This window comes from Branchiostoma floridae, chromosome 8 (genome assembly GCF_000003815.2).
Source record: "Branchiostoma floridae strain S238N-H82 chromosome 8, Bfl_VNyyK, whole genome shotgun sequence".
Taxonomy (NCBI): Eukaryota; Metazoa; Chordata; class Leptocardii; order Amphioxiformes; family Branchiostomatidae; genus Branchiostoma; species Branchiostoma floridae.
In genome coordinates this window covers 13,076,675-13,095,639 of record NC_049986.1, presented here as the reverse complement: position 1 = coordinate 13,095,639, position 18,965 = coordinate 13,076,675, and the positions used below count along the sequence as shown (strand labels likewise).

The following is an 18,965-nucleotide window of genomic DNA, read 5'->3' as shown; positions in this document are numbered from 1 at the left end:
GGCATGTGACCTGGTTTAGAATGTGTCACCAAAATAGCAGCACTTAGATAACCAATCTTCTGCGATTTGATCCCTTCCAACTTTAGAGGTCTGTCTTTGAAGCTTGAGACCGATTAAGTCTGCTGGCATACTATGTCGGACGCAACCTTGTCATAAGATTATGATAAAGAATATTCACACTGATAGGCATTATCAAATTCCATATACTACAGTATGTATACTTCAGCGCACTGGAAGCTTTTAAAAGTACTTGTACATGTATTTGATAGTCATATGGTGTCCTAATTTCCTGCTTATATTATGTGCCATAACGCTAAATCTTACAGGAATCTGCTGGCATACTATGTGAGATGCAAGATGATGATAAGAAATATTCACACCTATAGACATAATCAAATTTTATACACCAGCACACAGGAAGCTTACGTACTTGCATTGATAGTTAACGGTGTCCTAATTTCTTGCTTTATATCTTGCCCTGACCCCAAAGCTTACTGGAGCCAGGGGAGCCTTTGAGGCCGGATAGCGAAACGTGTTTCGAATTACGAAGTTCGTACACATGGCTTCTAGTTAAAATTGCGAATATAGGAACTGACTGTCCGCGTTTAGGTCAGACGAAGCTGTGTGTACGTTCATCGTGCCAAGTTCCTGTCACTTCTTGTTGTATCAGTAAAGGCACCACGTGGTTCCGATAGAACATTCCCCGGTGTAAGATGACAGGGGCACTTGCGGTTAGATAAAAGGGCCGAGAATTCCGACAGACCGTGGGTCACGGGACATGCCTCTGTGCGAGCCGCTCGTTAATCACATGAGCCAATAGAAGCGTCAAGACCGGCGGGTGTGGTGGGGGTGTGAGCGGGGAAGGGGTGGGTGGGGGGTAACAGTGCACCAACAAGAACCACGTGCCTATTTGTTACAGATCAAAAAGTACGCATAGACTACAGTGAGGTGCCCGTTATCGGGCATGACTAGCCGGCTAGAATAAAATGACGACGTTTTGGTGTCAACATGGAGAACCACCTTGACCGAGAAAGACAGCTTTATCTATATTTACACAACATATAACCGCCCGAAGGACATCTGTGCTGTTAGCGCATTTGTCACGAAGTTTCGGATAATGATAAGGAAGAGGACGCGGAACCGACAGTTTTAATGTAATCATCCTATAGTAACCGCATTGTCAAGGAAATTCGATAACATGATAACTTTGTTAGTACTCAAATATAGTACTAGCTTCAGGCTAATATAGTACAAAAGTGCGTCAGAAATCATATTCGGCATACTGGAAGATTACATCAATCATACTTTATCATTATGTGAACGCATCTCCCTAAACACATGACGCGTTACGTTCATAAGGGCCAATTAATACTCTCTGTCACGAGACTATGTCGGCTAAAACGTCATCATTGTGTAAACTTTGCCAAATTTGTCCGCTAAAAATTCCCAAAGGAAAATAAATACTCAGTGTCACCCCTGCATATATAAGGACTTGGTATGCTCCTGATAGAGAACTATCGTCTGTTCTGAGTGTCAGGTCCAGAGATACTTCAGAACTCGCTCACAAGAGCTCACCATCGTCCTACTTTCGTGATCACGAATTTTCAAAATGTTTATCATTTCTTTATTCACCTCCCTTCTGTACGTGTGCGTTTCAGGAAAAGGTGAGTTCTTCATTTTCCTTTAATATCGAGTATTTTTGTGTCTCGTCGTGGCGATGTACGTAAATCCCGACCTTGTTGGGTGAGACGTGGCGATCTCGACTATTAAGAACAGCTGGAAGTGATTTTGTAACTCCCCGAAACCATCAATTTGAATTGCTTAATTAGATGTTCTTGGAGATGATGGCTTCCATATCCTAGTAGCTCATCATTTTCCCTCCGCATACGCTGCTTGTTGCATAAACGATATGGTTAAATGGGAATTATGGTGACTACTAATGTTAACTTTACCGCGACTCTTCCTTAGGCTAGGTATTTATGAGTCGAACACCACAAGTTCGTGGATTTGGTGAACGTACTTCAATTTTCCAAATCGTTATTCTCTTCTGAATGGCGAAGGACTTTGTGAGATAAAAAAAGCGCTAGATGCGCAGCCGCTGAAGGCAGCCTTAAGTGCATCGCACTGTACGATTTTCTTCTCGGGCGGCGTCGTGGTCGAAGGGAAGGCCGGGGCACCGGCCGGCTTGGGCACCCGGCTTGTTTTAGCGGCACCTTTTGATATTCTTCCGCCATTTCCTGTACACTTCTCCTGGCCAAGCTTTCCCCGTCCTTAATCAAGGATTGTTTCCTGTTTCCTGTAGGTTTTCTGGATAAACCAAATTTGGGGACTCAAAATGCTAGCTGTGAAACACGTCCGTCCGATGGGTTATACTCAGTACGGACACTGTAGGACAGAGAGCAACGATTTGTCAGACAGAATGTCCACGCGAACCGCTATGTGGGTCAGGGGTGATGGCCGTGGTGTGAGGATGACCTGATAGTGATACAGTACATATCGCACCACGACCGCGCGACTCGACTCGGTATCACTTTCTGCCGCAGGGCGAGAGACAAAACCGAAATAAAACTTTTGCACTGCGAGTAGCCAAGTTGGAAGCGATCTCGAACAGCATGATTTATGTGAAAACAGTTTTGATAACAGTGGGGGTGATACTGGCCTGATATATCACACCACTCCTGCGTCACTCAACTCTGCATCACTTTCTTCCAGTGCAAGAAACTCTTGGCCGTTTGCAACGGATTATTCGATAGGGCAGAGCAATGCTGGTGAATACCAGACTATAACTGTCTCAGTGTCTGGAAGAGACTGGGAGGGATAACGGATAAAGCCTCCGATTTGCGCGAACTTTGCTCAGAGAGAGCTTGCCTTTTAATTATTAGTGATTTTCTTTTGCCGAGACAGAATAAATCTATCAGCAATTGATTAACATCTTTAACTTCGCTCGTAGTATTTGCCCTGTGTATGATTTGTGAAATTTGGTGTGGAAAAGATTATCAAGTTTCGACATTCTTTTTATGCTCTCTTATGAATTAAGGTCCCCATTTTCCATCAGACTTAGTCAAATTTGCTCGTTGCTTTGACGACATAACGCTGTGTCGCCGTCCATGGTCATAGTTTTCATCAAGTCTCCGGATAGTTGAACGGTAACGTTTGAAGTCAATTTTCAAGGCTCAGCATATGTAACATTAGGTACTCCCCAATTTACATAAATGACAGGATTTTCGAAAGTTTACAGTGTGTTGGACTAAACTAAACTGGCTCTACGCCTTCAGTGATAGTCTACCTATAAACCTTCATCGGTAGTTGAGTCTTTCCATGTTTTAATCAACTTAGAATTCCAATTTACGCTAACCATAGAACCTATTCCTTTAAAATCGATGGGAATGTAATAGCTCGCTATTACCCCAACGATTTGACAACTACTGTTCTTGAAAGGTTCTAACGATAAAATCCAAAATAAAGTGCCTTATTTGTGAGAATTGGCCGGCCTTACGCCACCCTCATTCCTGCTGTAAATCCACTGCGCTGTCAGCCATATGGCTCCAATCCTGCGGACCAGTAGCTTACTGGTGTATCCTCTGTGCAAACAAAGTGCCATTTTGTTGTCTGAGTCAGGCCAGCCCCTACATGTCAATGCACCTTTCATGGAGGTAATCACTTCAGGCACATGGCCATGTCTACCGCCGACCTCTGATTTGGTTTAATGACTTGGGTGTAGGTATAGGACAGATCTGGTTTAACTTATCTGTTACCATGGAAATAGATACGGTTCATCGGTAAAACTCGGGTCTGTCCGGAATCAGCCGATCGAAAACCGCCATCTTCATCGGCGCGGCTTTCTTTAGTATTGTTTGAACAATACGCTTGATGTAGCCATTATGTACCTGATATGATTCGTCTATCCTAAACTCAAATCCAAATGTCCTACTCGCTGAATTACATTTTCAAGCAGTATTTTTTGGGAAGAAAACCAACGAGCAACTCGATGAGTACTGATATGCTGCTTATGTGTGAAATCACAGTTCTATCGTGATCCTGCTGATACGAGCGACTCTTTTTGCAGAAGACAAAGTGTGTGACTCGGACTTGGGTTGTTTCCGGATCCACGAGCCCTTCGTTCCCCGCCTGCCGACCTTGCCGAAGAAGATTGACGTGAAGTTCAAACTGCACACACGGGACAATCCTGACGAGCCTCAGCATCTGTCCATCTGGAACATCGACAGCATCCGGGACTCCTACTTCAACAGGTAAGTTCGAACTGGCTCATGGGAAACTTCATTCTTCATTATGATTTTCCTTTTTTATTTTCTTGTGGTAGATACTTCATATGTTTCTTGACGTGAGATTAAAAATGTGTATTTTTTTTATATCTTCCAGCTCTAGGCCCACAAAGTTTGTCGTTCATGGTTTCCTGGACGACACGAATGTGGACTGGATAGAAGACATGAAGAACGCCATCTTGTTCCGTGATGACGTCAACATGTTCCTGGTGGACTGGAGCTCCAGCTCGCAGACGTTGGATTACACCCAGGCGGCCGCTGACATCAGGGTGGTGGGCGCCAAACTGGCCAGGTTCATCATCTTCCTACGGGTGAGGAAGCGGATGATAAGTTTCTGCATGTGAGCCACCTTTAAGCAGCGACACCTAGTGATGCAGTACAATGTGACCCAGTCAGAGTTTCCCTGAGGAAGGCAAACGGTCACCGGAACGTCGAGATTCTCCATGCACAAAAGACCGCTTTTTCTTCAGGCCCTAAAACATTGAATTTCATTGCCACAAGATGAATTATTTGATTGCTTAATTAATTGATTAATTTTCTTTATGTGTGTTTTGAGAAGGTATGAAGTACAATTGTTTTACTAACTTGGGATATGTGATTTTTTCTTTTCAAGATGTTCACAAATCTGAACTGCTGTATTTTGTCTTTCCTGTATGAAGTTTTTGACCAGAGCAGATGAGAAAGACATGCACATCATCGGCCACAGTCTCGGTTCACATGTGGCAGGCTACGCCGGGGAGAGGCTGAACGGGCGCCTTGGCAGAATCACAGGTATGTCACTGGTTTCGCGGCAATAGACAACTTTTGTGTTAGACATGGCACTGATTAGTTAAGAATAGCCTCCATAGGATCAGGAGTTACTGACCTGACAACTATGCTGGTCAGACCGTTTCAGTGACAGAGAATGACCCCATTGTGTCATGGTAGTTGGTTTAGTGGCAGGACATGGTCCTAACCGTAGACGCAAATGTACAACACGATACAGAAATACTACACAAAAAATAACCGTTAGATTTGTATTTTCAGGCCTGGACCCAGCCTATCCATTCTTTGAGGACAAACCTCCAGAGGTACGTCTGGATACTACGGACGCCATCTTTGTTGACGTCATCCACACCGATGCAGATGCCAATCACAAACTAGGTTAGTACTTATCCGCCAATACCATAAAGTTGCTTGCGCCAGCTTGGTGAACCATGCTTTACCATTGGTATAACTTTCCTGACCAAAATGTATTGGTTAACACAGTTTTTGTTCTTCAGGATTTGGAATGGACCAAGCCATCGGCCATCTTGATTTCTACCCAAATGGAGGCCAAGAGCAGCCAGGCTGTGGAAACGACCTGTTCGATTATATGGCGGATCATGGAGTCATTGCAGGTTAGCTCTCGGCATATCTGTCTTGCAATCCTAGAAGCGCATGAACACAGTGTAACCACGGGAATTCTCTCATGAAATAAAGTGGGGATTTTGTACAATCTCTTTTTTTGGTGAAAATGCTTGAACCCTTTCACTGCCTATTCTCAACAATGATGTCAATACATAATCTACAAGTACTGATGATGATTTTACAGTATATTACTACATGTGAAAGGTAAGAATTGTCGATTTTTAAAGTTTTTTGATGAAGGCGTGTCTTAATGTGATCACACGAGCCAAGGAAGCTGTAAGAGGGTATGCGAGATAAACCCAATAAATCAATTCATCGAGCGCATGTTGACTGGTGGATGTTTGAAATGATTTTTTTTTTGCATATTTGCATCTTTGATAAACGCCTTGACTATCTCCCAGCATGTAACATTTCATGCATCGTATCACCCAGGTTCAGTATAGTCAACCCATTTCAAATTCTCCCTCCATTTAAACCGACAACTGAAGCTCTCATTCGAATTGTTCTTTTCGATTTGGGTACCAGCCGGTTTCTATTCTCCCTCTCTTGCCATCAGAAGATCAGTCAGACGTCCTGTCTAGATCTGACGCCAAAACAACAGTCCCTTCTAAGGAAGCAATATTCCCGACCGAGATGATAGTGGTTGCCTCCACTGAGGGCGACACAGTTGTCCCGTCTGAGGGCCCAACAGTCGTCCCAAGTAAGGGTACAACAGTGGTCCCGAAGAACGGCACTACAGTCGTTCCTACCAAGCCTGAGAGCATAACTGTGGTCCAATCAAAGATCAGAAAAGACTCTTCGTCGGGAAAGTCTCCTGGCGGCCCAACTAAGGACACACAAGTACCCACATTACCAGTCGTTATAGCTGAAGAAAATTGCCCTCTTCTAGGCGGAACCAACTACGTCGTCTGCAACCACCAGCGGGCCATCTGGCTGTTCATCGAGTCCGTCAACTCGGACTGCACCTGGAAGTCGTACCCTTGCGGCAGCTGGAAGGACTTCAAGGACGGCAAGTGTCTCACCTGTGGCTCAACGGGATGCTTCAAGATGGGGTACGACGCCGACAAGAACGACCTTCCAACGGGAGCAAGAGTAGACCAAAGACTGTTCCTCACCACATCAGACAGGGACCCCTACTGCCGTAAGTTCTTAGATACATATTTGTAGCAGCAAATATTCCAGCTTCATCAGTACATTCAATGTAAGCTGTTAACTGTCCGAGCATGATTTGCTAGTAGTCAAGTGATCGACTTCGACCACGTTATCACAGCATTTAGATTTGCATTGGAGTTAGTCGATATTCATTACATGAAGCAGCAACTTGTACTAACCCTGACGTTGCATATTTTTGCCCCAGACGAAGAGATTCATCACGTCAAGGTTAACATCGGCAAGAATAAGGACGCTACGACTGAGGAGGCAGAGGAGATGTTCGTAAAGCTGAAGGGCGAAGTGGCGCAGTCAGACTCTGTCAACGTCCTCAGGTTAGTAGATCCAGATATCTGTAGCACGACACTACAACTATACTACAACGTAATCGATCTTAACTCAAGAAGTCGATGAAGTTTAGACATCCGGGTAATAGGATATGCCTAATAGCAGTCTCAAGATTTTGGAAACGGTCAGACAACATCCACTATTTTTAGTCAGTGACACTGAGAAGATCCTGTTGAATAGCAGGTTAATAACCCTAATTCTAAATCGATGTGTGAAGGCGGCGAAGACAAACTTTGGCACATTTCAGCTCAAACTTTGTTCCGACAATTCCGTAGCAAAAACGGTCGGAAGCGTTAGTAAAACTACTGTGTGAATCTGATCTACGCGTCGTGTATCCAGATAAAAAAGCAAGGAAAGATATCAAACGGGCAGTTAACCGATCGTGAAACGGCGTCACATTTTGATAGAGTTTTACCTTTCTCCGCTCCAGTCACAGGAGCAACACAAAGATCAAACCAGGAGACAGCTACGGCTTTGTCATCGGAAGCAGACAGCCGCTTGGTGCCATCAGGAGCATGGACATCCGCTGGGTCCCGCGCGAGGAATCCTGGTACATGGACTGGTACAGCTCCCTGATGGGGTGGCTGAACGAAGAGCCGCCATCTTGTGTCTTCCTGGAAAAGGTGGAAGTGTCGACAGCGGGAGAGAAGGAATGTGAGAGGTACGTTGTGACAGGAAAACGTATAATTGAACAACACATGCACGTAATACTGCACCTCCAAAGATTCAGTCCATTTGCATGTAATATAAAGCAAGCAAGCATTTAATATTTTTTCAAAGTTAGTAGTGTAGTTAACGGGTATGTTAGCAGGGACAGCAGTGAGTATTTATGGCCACATACAGAACGCTTGCATTCTGTACACTAAAATGACGATAGCTGACTGGGCAGCTACGGACAGAAATCACAAATTGATTTCCTAAAAGGTAGACGAAGTCTAAGAATAATTAATAATCATTAGAATTTGTAAAGGATAATAACATTAAATCTTAATCTATCCTTCCAGGTTCGAGTTCAACTGCGGCGCTCAGGAGCTACTGTCCAAGCAGACTGAGACCATACAAATTGGAGCCTGTAAATAATAAAGATACGAAGCTTGTTGATAATAAAGAATAAAATGTCAATATATTACCATCTACACGTGTAGAACTGCTGTACACTGAAGCCGAGTGGAAGCGTTGCCGTTTTCATACCATGTATGCAATTTTATTCATATTCTATTTTCACATGTGTCCAATTTGTATAACAGAAGAAATACACATTTTGTATATGATTTTACAAGAAATAATCTGTAAAGAAAAGTCACTTTTGTCCCATATGGAAACATTTCATGATATACTGATGTTATGACTTGAGATGATGGGATCTTGGTCAAGTGATGTCATTGATGTCATTGTTCAACAGTTTCTGCAGATCTTATCAATGGATTTGCTGTGACAATTCGAACCGTGGAAACTGCTTGACAACAGTGGTGCATGTGTAACTCATTGACCAGTGTTATGTGTTGATACTCTTAGAAGGGTGTCTTAAATTTATTGCACATTTGATATTTGTTGAAAGAAAATATGATTGAAGGTTCTGTACATATTTCAAAAAGAGATGCATGTTGGGTGATGATTTTGAATAAAACATATTTTCTATAATAAAATACTCTTCATATTGAGTAGTCTGAAAGCTGTCTTTCTGTTTCAACTTCTAATAAGATAACTTATCATTGCGTCATAACATAACATCCCTTTCTGACATTGCTAGCTGGGACGTCAATATCGGGGTGACCACTGAAAAAATCGATGCTTACCTTGAATGGATCGAATACGATATGATGCTCATTCTAATAATCACATGTACAACTATGTGATGGTTATTACGTCATACTTAAACGTCAACTAGCAATGTTCTAAACTCGACACATGTGGGATATAACTTTGTATTGCTTACCCAGTAAACCGCCCCATTGCGTAATACACCAAACGGTTTGCACTGAACAACTGCATATCCGGACATATTTGATCCACTGACACCATTACATTTTTCAACAAGTGTTATGGGTTCTTGTATGTGCTCGAGGTGTGGCGCTCCTTTCCAAAGAGCCCAACGTCAACGGAGCATGTTGGGAGATTTTAACTCAGGACCTATGGGGTAGAGAAAAAAATACTATCACGCCATGCGGACACCACAAACGTTTTTCGGATATTCTGACTCACAAGCTTTAGCATGCAGGTGAGTGTGTTATGACTTTGTCAGAGATGTCTACCCATGAAATCCTTATACATGTATTCCCAACAAAAAGGGAGCATAGCATGCATGATGTTAGGATGTCAGGAAAACTAAGCGAGCATTAATGGATGCAAACATGATACGCTAATATTAATGCTTCATGTGTTGAGCCCAAACGTGATGCGGCGGAGCAGGAAGCTAATGTTGGGAGGTGGCACACGATACTCATCAAGGAACAAAAAACAAAATTTAAAAAAAAAACACACACACAATCAAATCTGTCTGCAGGGCTGATACTTAACGACGTTTCTTCAACAGCCTGAAACAAATGAAATGTCCAGATAATATTTTAATGTCTAGACCAATCAAATTAGAAGCTCACGAGACAATCTCCGTTACACCGCGCAAGGCATTTAAGGCCCCAGGCTCTGGACGCTGCGCAGTCGGTATTTCATCGCCACGGATGACGTTCTTTTCGTGGTGATGCCAGTGGCAAACAGACAGGAATCATAAGGAAACCAATAAGATACAAGTACGTTATCCAGCATTGGAAGGTATCCATTGTTGTTGTGTACTATTATCGCGAGGTGTATTGAAATGGCTGCGAATAACGTACCACGTATCACCACTGCCTTAATCATAATTGTGCTCGCAAACCACGGGAAGAGTGGGGTATGTTTGGCTGACGGGAAAACTTCCACAAAGCCAAACTGTGCCGTCAGCAGTGACACTTGTGCCGGTTTAGACGACGATGGTGGATCTAGTGGACGACAGTTCATGTGTGTAGCTGTCTGCAACGTGTCTACCGAAAATGGCCTGCAAAACCTGGGTAGTGTTCTGCCTCCGAGTCTTCAGTCACTGGCGCTCACACCTTACTCTTTGAATGGGACATCAGGTAGGTGAAATGTATTTTCTTGTGCTGATAACTAGCAACTGTCCTACGATTTCCAACATTCAGCTTTACACAATATGATATGACAGAAGACAAGGTAAAGAAACAACAAATTTTTTTATGGAGTACGGTATGGAGATTGCATTGCTAGGATGTCCAAATTCTGTTTTCAGACCCTCTGAATTCATGACACCATTTCTGAAATGCTGATCCCAAAGTTATACGTTAGGAAAATTCCATTGCACACTCTCTTTTATTTATTTGTTTTATTGACCCCGAAAAAGACGATGTATCTCATAACTGGTGCTGTTACGGATAATATATCTTTTCACCAATAACGATAGGCCATAGAAAAGACGTTCTACGCACTACAATGTTATGTACTAGGTCCTACTGAAAACCATGCCAACCACATCCATACTTTCATTTTCAGGACTTCAAACAATACAGATCACTAACATACACCGTTTACACATCGGACCTGGACCGTTACGCACAATAGACGAGAACAGTTTCGCGCATTTCATTGGTCTCCAAACGCTTCAAATTATGAAGACGTTACTCGCAGTTATAGAAGAACGCTCCTTCTGCTGTTTATCAAATTTGACTGATTTGAATCTGGGTTCAAATCAAATATCTGTAATCAGGCCAAACGCGTTTCTGACACTTTCAAGTCTGCGTACACTTAACCTCGCTGATAACAGACTGTCCTTACTTCGCCAGGATTACTTTACAGGGTTGGGAGGATTGCATGTCTTAAACCTGGGCAGCAACAATATAGGTTATCTAGGCAATGTGGTGCTTCAACACCTCCTGTCTTTACGGCACTTGAACATCGGTCACAACAAACTAGAAGCAATGGAAAGCAGCGACTTCATTTGGCCCAAAACTCTGATAACTCTCTCTTTGAAATACAACTATATAATCGTGTTCAATCCATACAGCGTAGCCATGTCTATATTAACTAACCTCCAGAGTGTAGATTTGAGTCATAATCGTCTCACGGCACTTGAAAAATCTTGGGGCAAAGCATTGCCAAGTGCAGGGGCAGACGGGAATTTTCGTGTTAGATTTACAGGTAATCCATTTCGCTGCACATGCTCTAACAAATGGCTGAGGCGAATAGGATATCGCACATTGCCATTAGATGGTATCTCAAAGAATCTAGTGTGCAGTTACCCACCCCAGTTTAAGGGTTCCTCTTTTCCCCAAATTCAACCAAACATGTTCACTTGTGCTGCTCCGGTGGTTCAGGTAACTCGACAACATGGCGGCCTGTCCTACAAATGCGAAGCATTCTGGGAAGACAAACCACAAATCTCCTGGGCCTTTCCCAATGGGGACAGCCTTTTGCTTTCTAAAATGACTGCTAGCGTAACCATTCGAACATTTGATCAGATAAACATGACGCAGCAAACTTCGTACAAACCAGAAGGCTGGAATACTGAGGAAGATCAGTCAAAGAGTACACCCTGTTCCACTTGCGGGCAATACGTTGCAAAAACAACTAGTATTGTTTATATCAATGTCCAAAAGATACAAGAGCTTCAAGGCGGCGTCCTCCAATGCACGGCCATATCAGTATCTGGAAACGCTTCAGCAATGGTAGTTGTGACAAATGTAACATTGTCACCGGCCCTGACAGCATTGCCACCTTCCTCTGATCGTGAGACACTACCATCCTCAACGCAAGATTACGTCCTTATCTTAAATGGGGGTAGCAAAGATGTGAAGAGAGCGTTTCACATGAGCCAGGTAGTAAGTGCAACCGTTAGTGTCCTAATGGTTATGTTTATTGCAGCGTCTGTCGCTTGCTGTAGAAACGTCGACAGCAGTAGGTTTCAGGACCTTCCGCTCCAACCTGTTAACCAAGCGGTTATTTCAAACACCCTGAATGACCACCCATCAAGTGACAACAGCCCCAACAACGACTCAGGCGAACCTCACGATTACACAGAGATCGATGACGAGGATAACGATGTCCCTATAAGCCCGTACGGTGAGGCAAGGTCCAATGCCCTGTACCAGCCTCAAAGTCAAAATCAAGAGGACGTGAGTGCACGGGAGCAAAATTTTGACTTACCCGTTCATCAGACACACATGCAAGCTGGTGATGCATACAACGTGACGGTAAATACCAATACTAATATTGTCACATACAACCAGTAAATTCATATGAAACCATGAAGGAATATAGGACAACCAGAAACCGATTAATCATAATGTAACTATGTTGAATTACCGCAAAGGTAGCAAAGGTATCAGTGAAGCTATGTCAAAGAATATTCGTTGAACAAAAATAACAATCATGAGTACAGGGAGCTCAATAGGATAAAAACAATAGAAGTAAAAGTGATACTTTCTAATAATGCACATCTTTAGCCGAGGCTTGCTACAGAAAGCAATCGGGACATGAAAGGCTGCGGCGTCTTAGTAGGATGATTAATTGTAAGGCCCTTCTGTCGACAAAGGCACGGCAGGATATTTCAGACAGAAATAAAGCATATGTGTAACGTTAGTGACGTACAGCACACCTCTAAGTAACATGTGAAAGTGTAAAAATCAAGTATTGTTTGTTTGTTTGTTTATTTTTATTTAACCAGGGATACATATAAAACATGTTTGAGAATTTCTTTAACACACACAAAAACGGTCTATACCCAATATTGCCACGGAATAAGAAATGAAATCTTGGCTGCAGTCACGTGACTCTCTTCGGGAAAAGGAATGGCTTAGGTGACAAAAGGGCCAAGAACCTTGTTATGAATATGAATAGCAGTACTCGTTGATAGCAAAAAGTAGACAGCAGAAGGAGTCATACCACAGAAGACACGTATTCCAACAGGCATACCACTCACGTCAATTCTTAGGATTTTGCCGCACAAGCGAAGACGTGTTAGAAATGGCTTTAGGTCTAAGAGCACTCTCTACCCTAACTTTGGTTAGCATTTTATTTGCGAACTACGCGAGTGGAGTATCTTTGGGTGACGTGACAGAATCAGGAGAGAGGAACTGTCAAGTCAGTAATGGTAACTGTGCTGGGTCAGAGTTTGACCAGACTGAGAAACTGTGCGCAGTCTGCAACGTTTCTGCTGACACGGACTGGCAGAACCTGGACCGGATTCTTCCGGCAAGTCTGTCCACGTTGGTGCTGATACCTTACGCTATGAATGGAACATCAAGTAAGTAAACACGTATGTTATATCCTTAAACTATCAATATATGTACCCCAAACTGCCACATTTGATATCAATGTATATCATTCTGAAAGATATTCATTGACCCGATGGCTAACATTAAAAAGAATTCCACTGTAGACTAATCTTGAACATTGTTATGCGCTGAGAAGTACTGGCTGTAAAATATTGAGCTGCAGAATGTGACTGCTCATCATTGTTCATTTATACACATATAGGCTTTGTTGAAAAAAGTGTTCTGATCATCAAATTTATGTTACACTCAAAAAAGAAGTGGTACTTCATTACTATTTTCGATAATGTCATAAAAGTTGTCCCTTGTTCCATGTCATACTTCCTTAACAGTATTACTCTTCATGAAGTATTATTGAGTCTCAGTAATCTTGATCCGTCTTGCTAGCCGTTTATGGCAATGTGTTCACTTCCAGGCATTCGAAAGTTAAATCTTCCCGAACTTCACAATTTACACATCGGACCTGGAAAGGTGGGCGTACTGAACAACAAAGATTTCGAGAACTTTTCTAACCTTCAAATGCTTCAAATTAAGGACACGTTGCTCGCAATTATAGAAGAACGATCCTTCTGCTGCTTAACAAGTTTAACTAATCTGAGTCTGAGCTCCAACCAAATATCTCTGATCGAGCCAAACGCGTTTCAGACACTTCCTAGCCTGCGTACACTTAACCTCGCTGATAACAGACTGTCGGTACTTCGTCAGGATTACTTCACAGGGTTGGGAGGATTACATTTACTAAACCTGAGCAGCAACAGTATAGATTATCTAAACAATGTAGTGTTTCAACACCTTCTATCTTTGCGGCACTTGGACATCGATCACAACAGACTAAAAACAATAGAAGAAAGCAACTTGATTTGGCCTGAAACTCTGATAACTCTATCTTTGAAATACAACGACATAATCGTTTTGAATCCATACAATCTACACATTCACAATCTTACTAAAATTCATTATGTAGATTTGAGTTACAATCGCATCACAGCACTTGGAGACTCTTGGGGCGACGCATTGCCACCTGCAAGGATAGAACAGGATTTTCATGTTAAGTTCATGGGCAATCCATTTCGTTGTACATGCTCTAATATCTGGCTGAGGCGATACGGCTATCGTATAATGCCATTAATAAACATACCAAAAAATCTTGTCTGCAGTTATCCACCCAATTTTAAGGGTACGCCTTTTCCCGAGGTTCCACCGAGCATTTTCACTTGTGCTGCTCCGGTTGTTCAGGTAACTCGACAACATGGCGGCCTGTCCTACAAATGCGAGGCATTCTGGGAAGACCAGCCACACATCATGTGGGTTTTTCCAAACAGCGAGTACCCTTTGCTTTCCAAAGTGACTACAGGCGTAACCATTCAAAACTTTGTCGAGATAAACATAACGCAACAAACGACATTCAAACCAGAAGGCTGGAATGTTGAAGAAGATCAGTCAAAGAGTACTCCTTGTTCCACTTGCGGGCAATTTGTTGCAAAAACAACTAGCATTCTTTATATCAATGTCCAAAAAATACAACAGCTCCAAGGCGGCGTCCTGAAATGCACGGTCACATCAGTATCTGGAATCTCTTCAGCAACGGTAGTTGTGACGAATGTAACATCGTCCTCAGAGGGGACGACAGCATTGCCACCTTCCTCTGATCCTCAGGCACTCCCATCTTTGACATACCCCCTAACAGTGTCTTTTTCGACAGAACGTACTGACGAATCATTTGGAACGGTTGGTACTGAACTGAACCCAACTGAGACTGAAGATTACGTCATTATCTTAAATGGGGATACCACATACACAAATAGAACATTTGGCATGATCCACATAGTAAGTGCATCAGTTAGTATTCTAATGATGATGATCATTGTAGCGTCCATCGCTTTCTGTAGAAACGTCTATAGTAGGTTTCAAGACCTTCCACTTAATCCGGGTAACCAAGCGGTTGCTTCAATCGCCCTGGATGAGCATCCGGCATCAAACCATACCTGCTCCAAGAACGACTCAGGTGTACCTCACGAGTACGCAGAGATCGATGACGAGGATGATGATGTCACTATCAGCCCATACGGTGAGGCAAGGGCCAATGTTCTGTACCAACCTCAAAGTCAAAATCAAGAGGAAGTAAATACACGTCAGGAAAACGTTGACATAACTGTTCAGGCACACAAGCAAGCCAGTGATGCATACAGAGTAACAGCAAATGCCAATACTAATGTTGCCACATACAACCAGTAACGGGCATCCAAATCAGAAAGGAATATATGATGCTGGACAACCAGACACCGATTAATCATAATTATAATCTAACTACGATGCATTTCGGCACGGGAAGTTAGTAAAGGGACCTACGTTGCAAACCATATCAGACAATATTCGTTTCAGGAAATAAAGTTAGTATGGGACAGGAAAGAATTAAAGACAAACGCAAACGCAATATTCTAATCATCTATGTCTTGAGCCGGGGCTTACTACAGAAAAGCAATCATGGGATGAAAAGGTCGCCGCGTCTTAGCAGGATGATTAACTGTAAGGTAGGTCTGGCAACATAAGAACATTTCAGACACAAGTAAAGTATATAGGTTACAACACATCCGAAAATAACATCTCCAAGGCAAAAAATAACGCGTTTGTCATTTCAACTGATCAGCGTTTTTCTTTAAAACAAACGGTCCGTGATGGATCCATGCCCAATATTCTATAAAATTGAGAGGTGTATAATGAAATCTTGGCTGCCTCGCGTAAATCCCTTCAGACAAATGAGGGGCTTTAAGTGATAAACGAACCAGTCGGTATGACTTCGATGTCAAAAATGTAGATTACAGAAGGAAGCATGCCTCAGAAGGCACACAGGCAGGCAGGTATACTACCCATGTCAAATTTCTAAGATTCTGCACATACGAAAACATACAGTTTACAAATGGCTTTAAGTCAGGTACCACTCTCTACCTTAGCTCTGTTTATCATAGTAGTTTCAAACTATTGTAAGAGTGGAGAATTTTTGAGCGGAACGACAGATTCAGTTGAGCAAAACTGTGTGGTCAGCGGCAGTAACTGTGCTGGGTCAGGGTTTGACCAGACTGAGAAACTGTGCGCAGTCTGCAACGTTTCTGCCGACACGGACTGGCAGAACCTGGGCCGGATTCTTCCGTCGAGTCTGTCCACATTGGTGCTGGGGCCTTACGCTCTGAAGGGAACATCAGGTAAGTGTAACGTGATTGTTTAAGTTTACAAATATATATAAATGAGACTAACATTTTACAAAACAAACTATGCAGTAAAACTACATCATATGAACAAAAACGTATAAGGCAGAAAAACGCCCAAAAGAAGCAAAAAAAATATGATTCTGAATCTAATTCATCGGCCATTTGACTAACACTCCAGCAAACTACAACGTAAACTACGGGGATCGTTTTGTGCTTGGCTGTGTATGTTGTGTGAGGTTACAGGTTGTTTCGCCACAATGCCAGGTCACCACGGTCATTTTGCCACAAGGTAAGGCGTTTCGCCACAAGCCAGTTCGCTACATTTGACTGTTATTTCTCTAGATAGTCTAATAGCAATAGAAATCGTATTTGAAATACATGTATTTTATCCCTACGGCTCATACATGCGTCCAGGTATAAAATTGCACCAGGTATTGCTAATTATAAGTATCGAACTAAATGCGGCCGCTGAAAATTGACATCATGTTCCCAGCTTTTCGTGTTTATAAAACCCCGATGTTTTTAGCCAGATCTAGATGTTCTACCTGTTCAACGATATTTTTGTTTGACGTTGAAAAGTGGGAATAGCCTGGTACTCCATTACTCGGCTTCGCCTACAGCAGTAACATATGCTCTGTAATGATATACGAATAGCTAAGAAGACAGATGTCTAGATTTCATTCGTGGACATCTGTGAATACGTAAGTGATGGTAGTATTACAATTTGTTACAAGGCTGTCTAGATAAAGAACGTGCGATGTGGCGAAATGACCTGCCTTGTTGGGAAATGACTGTGGAGAGCTGACAGTTTGTGAAATACGGAGCTGCAGCATTCTATTGCTCATCATTGTTCATTTATTCATAATTAAAATACAAAGAAGCAGTGTTGGGTGAAAGTATCAACCTGTTCAGTAGTAAATATTACATATATTCATAAAAAAATTATGTAAATGTTTTATACATGTTTTATGATCATCTTCAGTAACGTAAATAAAAGGTTGGTCCATCACGTGCACTCAGATCTCAATGAAGAAGCTCTAATGTGACCTTAGCAGGCATCTTTGCGTTCCAATAATCCTAGGCCCTCTTGGCATCAATTAAACGACACATGTTCCCTTCCAGGCCTTCATGGGTTAGATCTTACGGGGCTTCACTTTCTGTACATCGGTCCTGGAAAGCTAGGCGTGATAAACAACAACTCTTTCGAGAACCTTTCTAGCCTTCAAGTGCTTCAAATCAAGGGAACGTCAATCGCCGTTGTAAAAGAAAGCACCTTCTGCTGCTTAGTAAATTTAACAGAATTAGTTCTGACCTCCAACCAGATATCTGTGATCGAGCCAAACGCGTTTCTGACACTTCCTAGTCTGCGAATACTAAATCTCGCTGACAACCGACTGTCGGTACTTCGTCAGTATTACTTCACAGGGTTAGGAGGACTGCATCTGCTAAATCTTAGCAACAATGATATATGCAATGTTGACAATGGAGTGTTTCAGCACCTCTTGTCTTTAAGGCGTTTAAATATTAATCACAACAACATACAGAGAATAGGAGGGAACATATTTTGGCCAAAATTCCTAAAAACGCTGTCTTTGCGATGCAACAGCATATTTTCGTTCGATCCTAACACTCTTCGCTGTCTCGAAGAACTCCAAATAGTCGACTTAAGTCATAATCGACTCACAGCTCTTGGGATGTCTTGGAACAATGCGATGCTAGCTCTGAAGAGCGACGTGGGCAGAGGCAATGGCGAACTTCGCTTTTTCGGCAATCCATTTCGTTGTACATGTTCTAATAACTGGCTTAGACGGTACGGATTTCGCATTTTGCCATTTTCAGATCTCCGAAAAGATCTAGTCTGCAACTGGCACCTCAGCTAGAAGGAAAACCACTCTCCCGTATTCCACCAAGCATGTTCACTTGTGCTTCTCCGGTTGTCCATGTTACCAGACAACATGGCGGCCTGTCCTACAAATGTGAGGCATTTTGGGAAGACCAGCCCCAGATCACGTGGGTTGTTCCAAACGGGGACAACTTACGACTTTCTATTAACAGGGAAATGTACATGGCCATGGGTATCATAGAACAAACATTTGGCCAGATAAATGTTACTCAACAAACATATTTCAGACCAGAAGGCTGGAATACTGAGGAAATCCGAACAAAGATGATGTCTTTTGACACTTGTGGACAATTCGTTGGAAAAAACAAGCAGCATTCTTAACGCCGACGTCCACACGATGCAAGACCTCCAAGGAGGTATTCTGCAGTGT

The 18,965-nt window shown here is 42.6% G+C and overlaps 2 protein-coding genes across 2 annotated transcripts in view; one reads left to right on the top strand and one right to left on the bottom strand.

Annotated features, from left to right (window-relative positions):
- Window positions 1–18,965, bottom strand: part of LOC118420836 (pancreatic triacylglycerol lipase-like) — a 57,688-nt gene that overhangs the window by 22,331 nt on the left and 16,392 nt on the right. The window lies entirely within an intron of this gene.
- Window positions 1,485–8,830, top strand: LOC118420835 (pancreatic lipase-related protein 2-like). Its single transcript, XM_035827864.1, has 10 exons — window positions 1,485–1,664; window positions 4,067–4,250; window positions 4,381–4,594; window positions 4,943–5,054; window positions 5,310–5,426; window positions 5,546–5,662; window positions 6,562–6,813; window positions 7,030–7,156; window positions 7,600–7,830; window positions 8,174–8,830. Exons 1-10 carry the CDS (start codon window positions 1,610–1,612, stop codon window positions 8,247–8,249), a joined length of 1,485 nt encoding a protein of 494 aa, XP_035683757.1. The 5' UTR covers window positions 1,485–1,609; the 3' UTR covers window positions 8,250–8,830.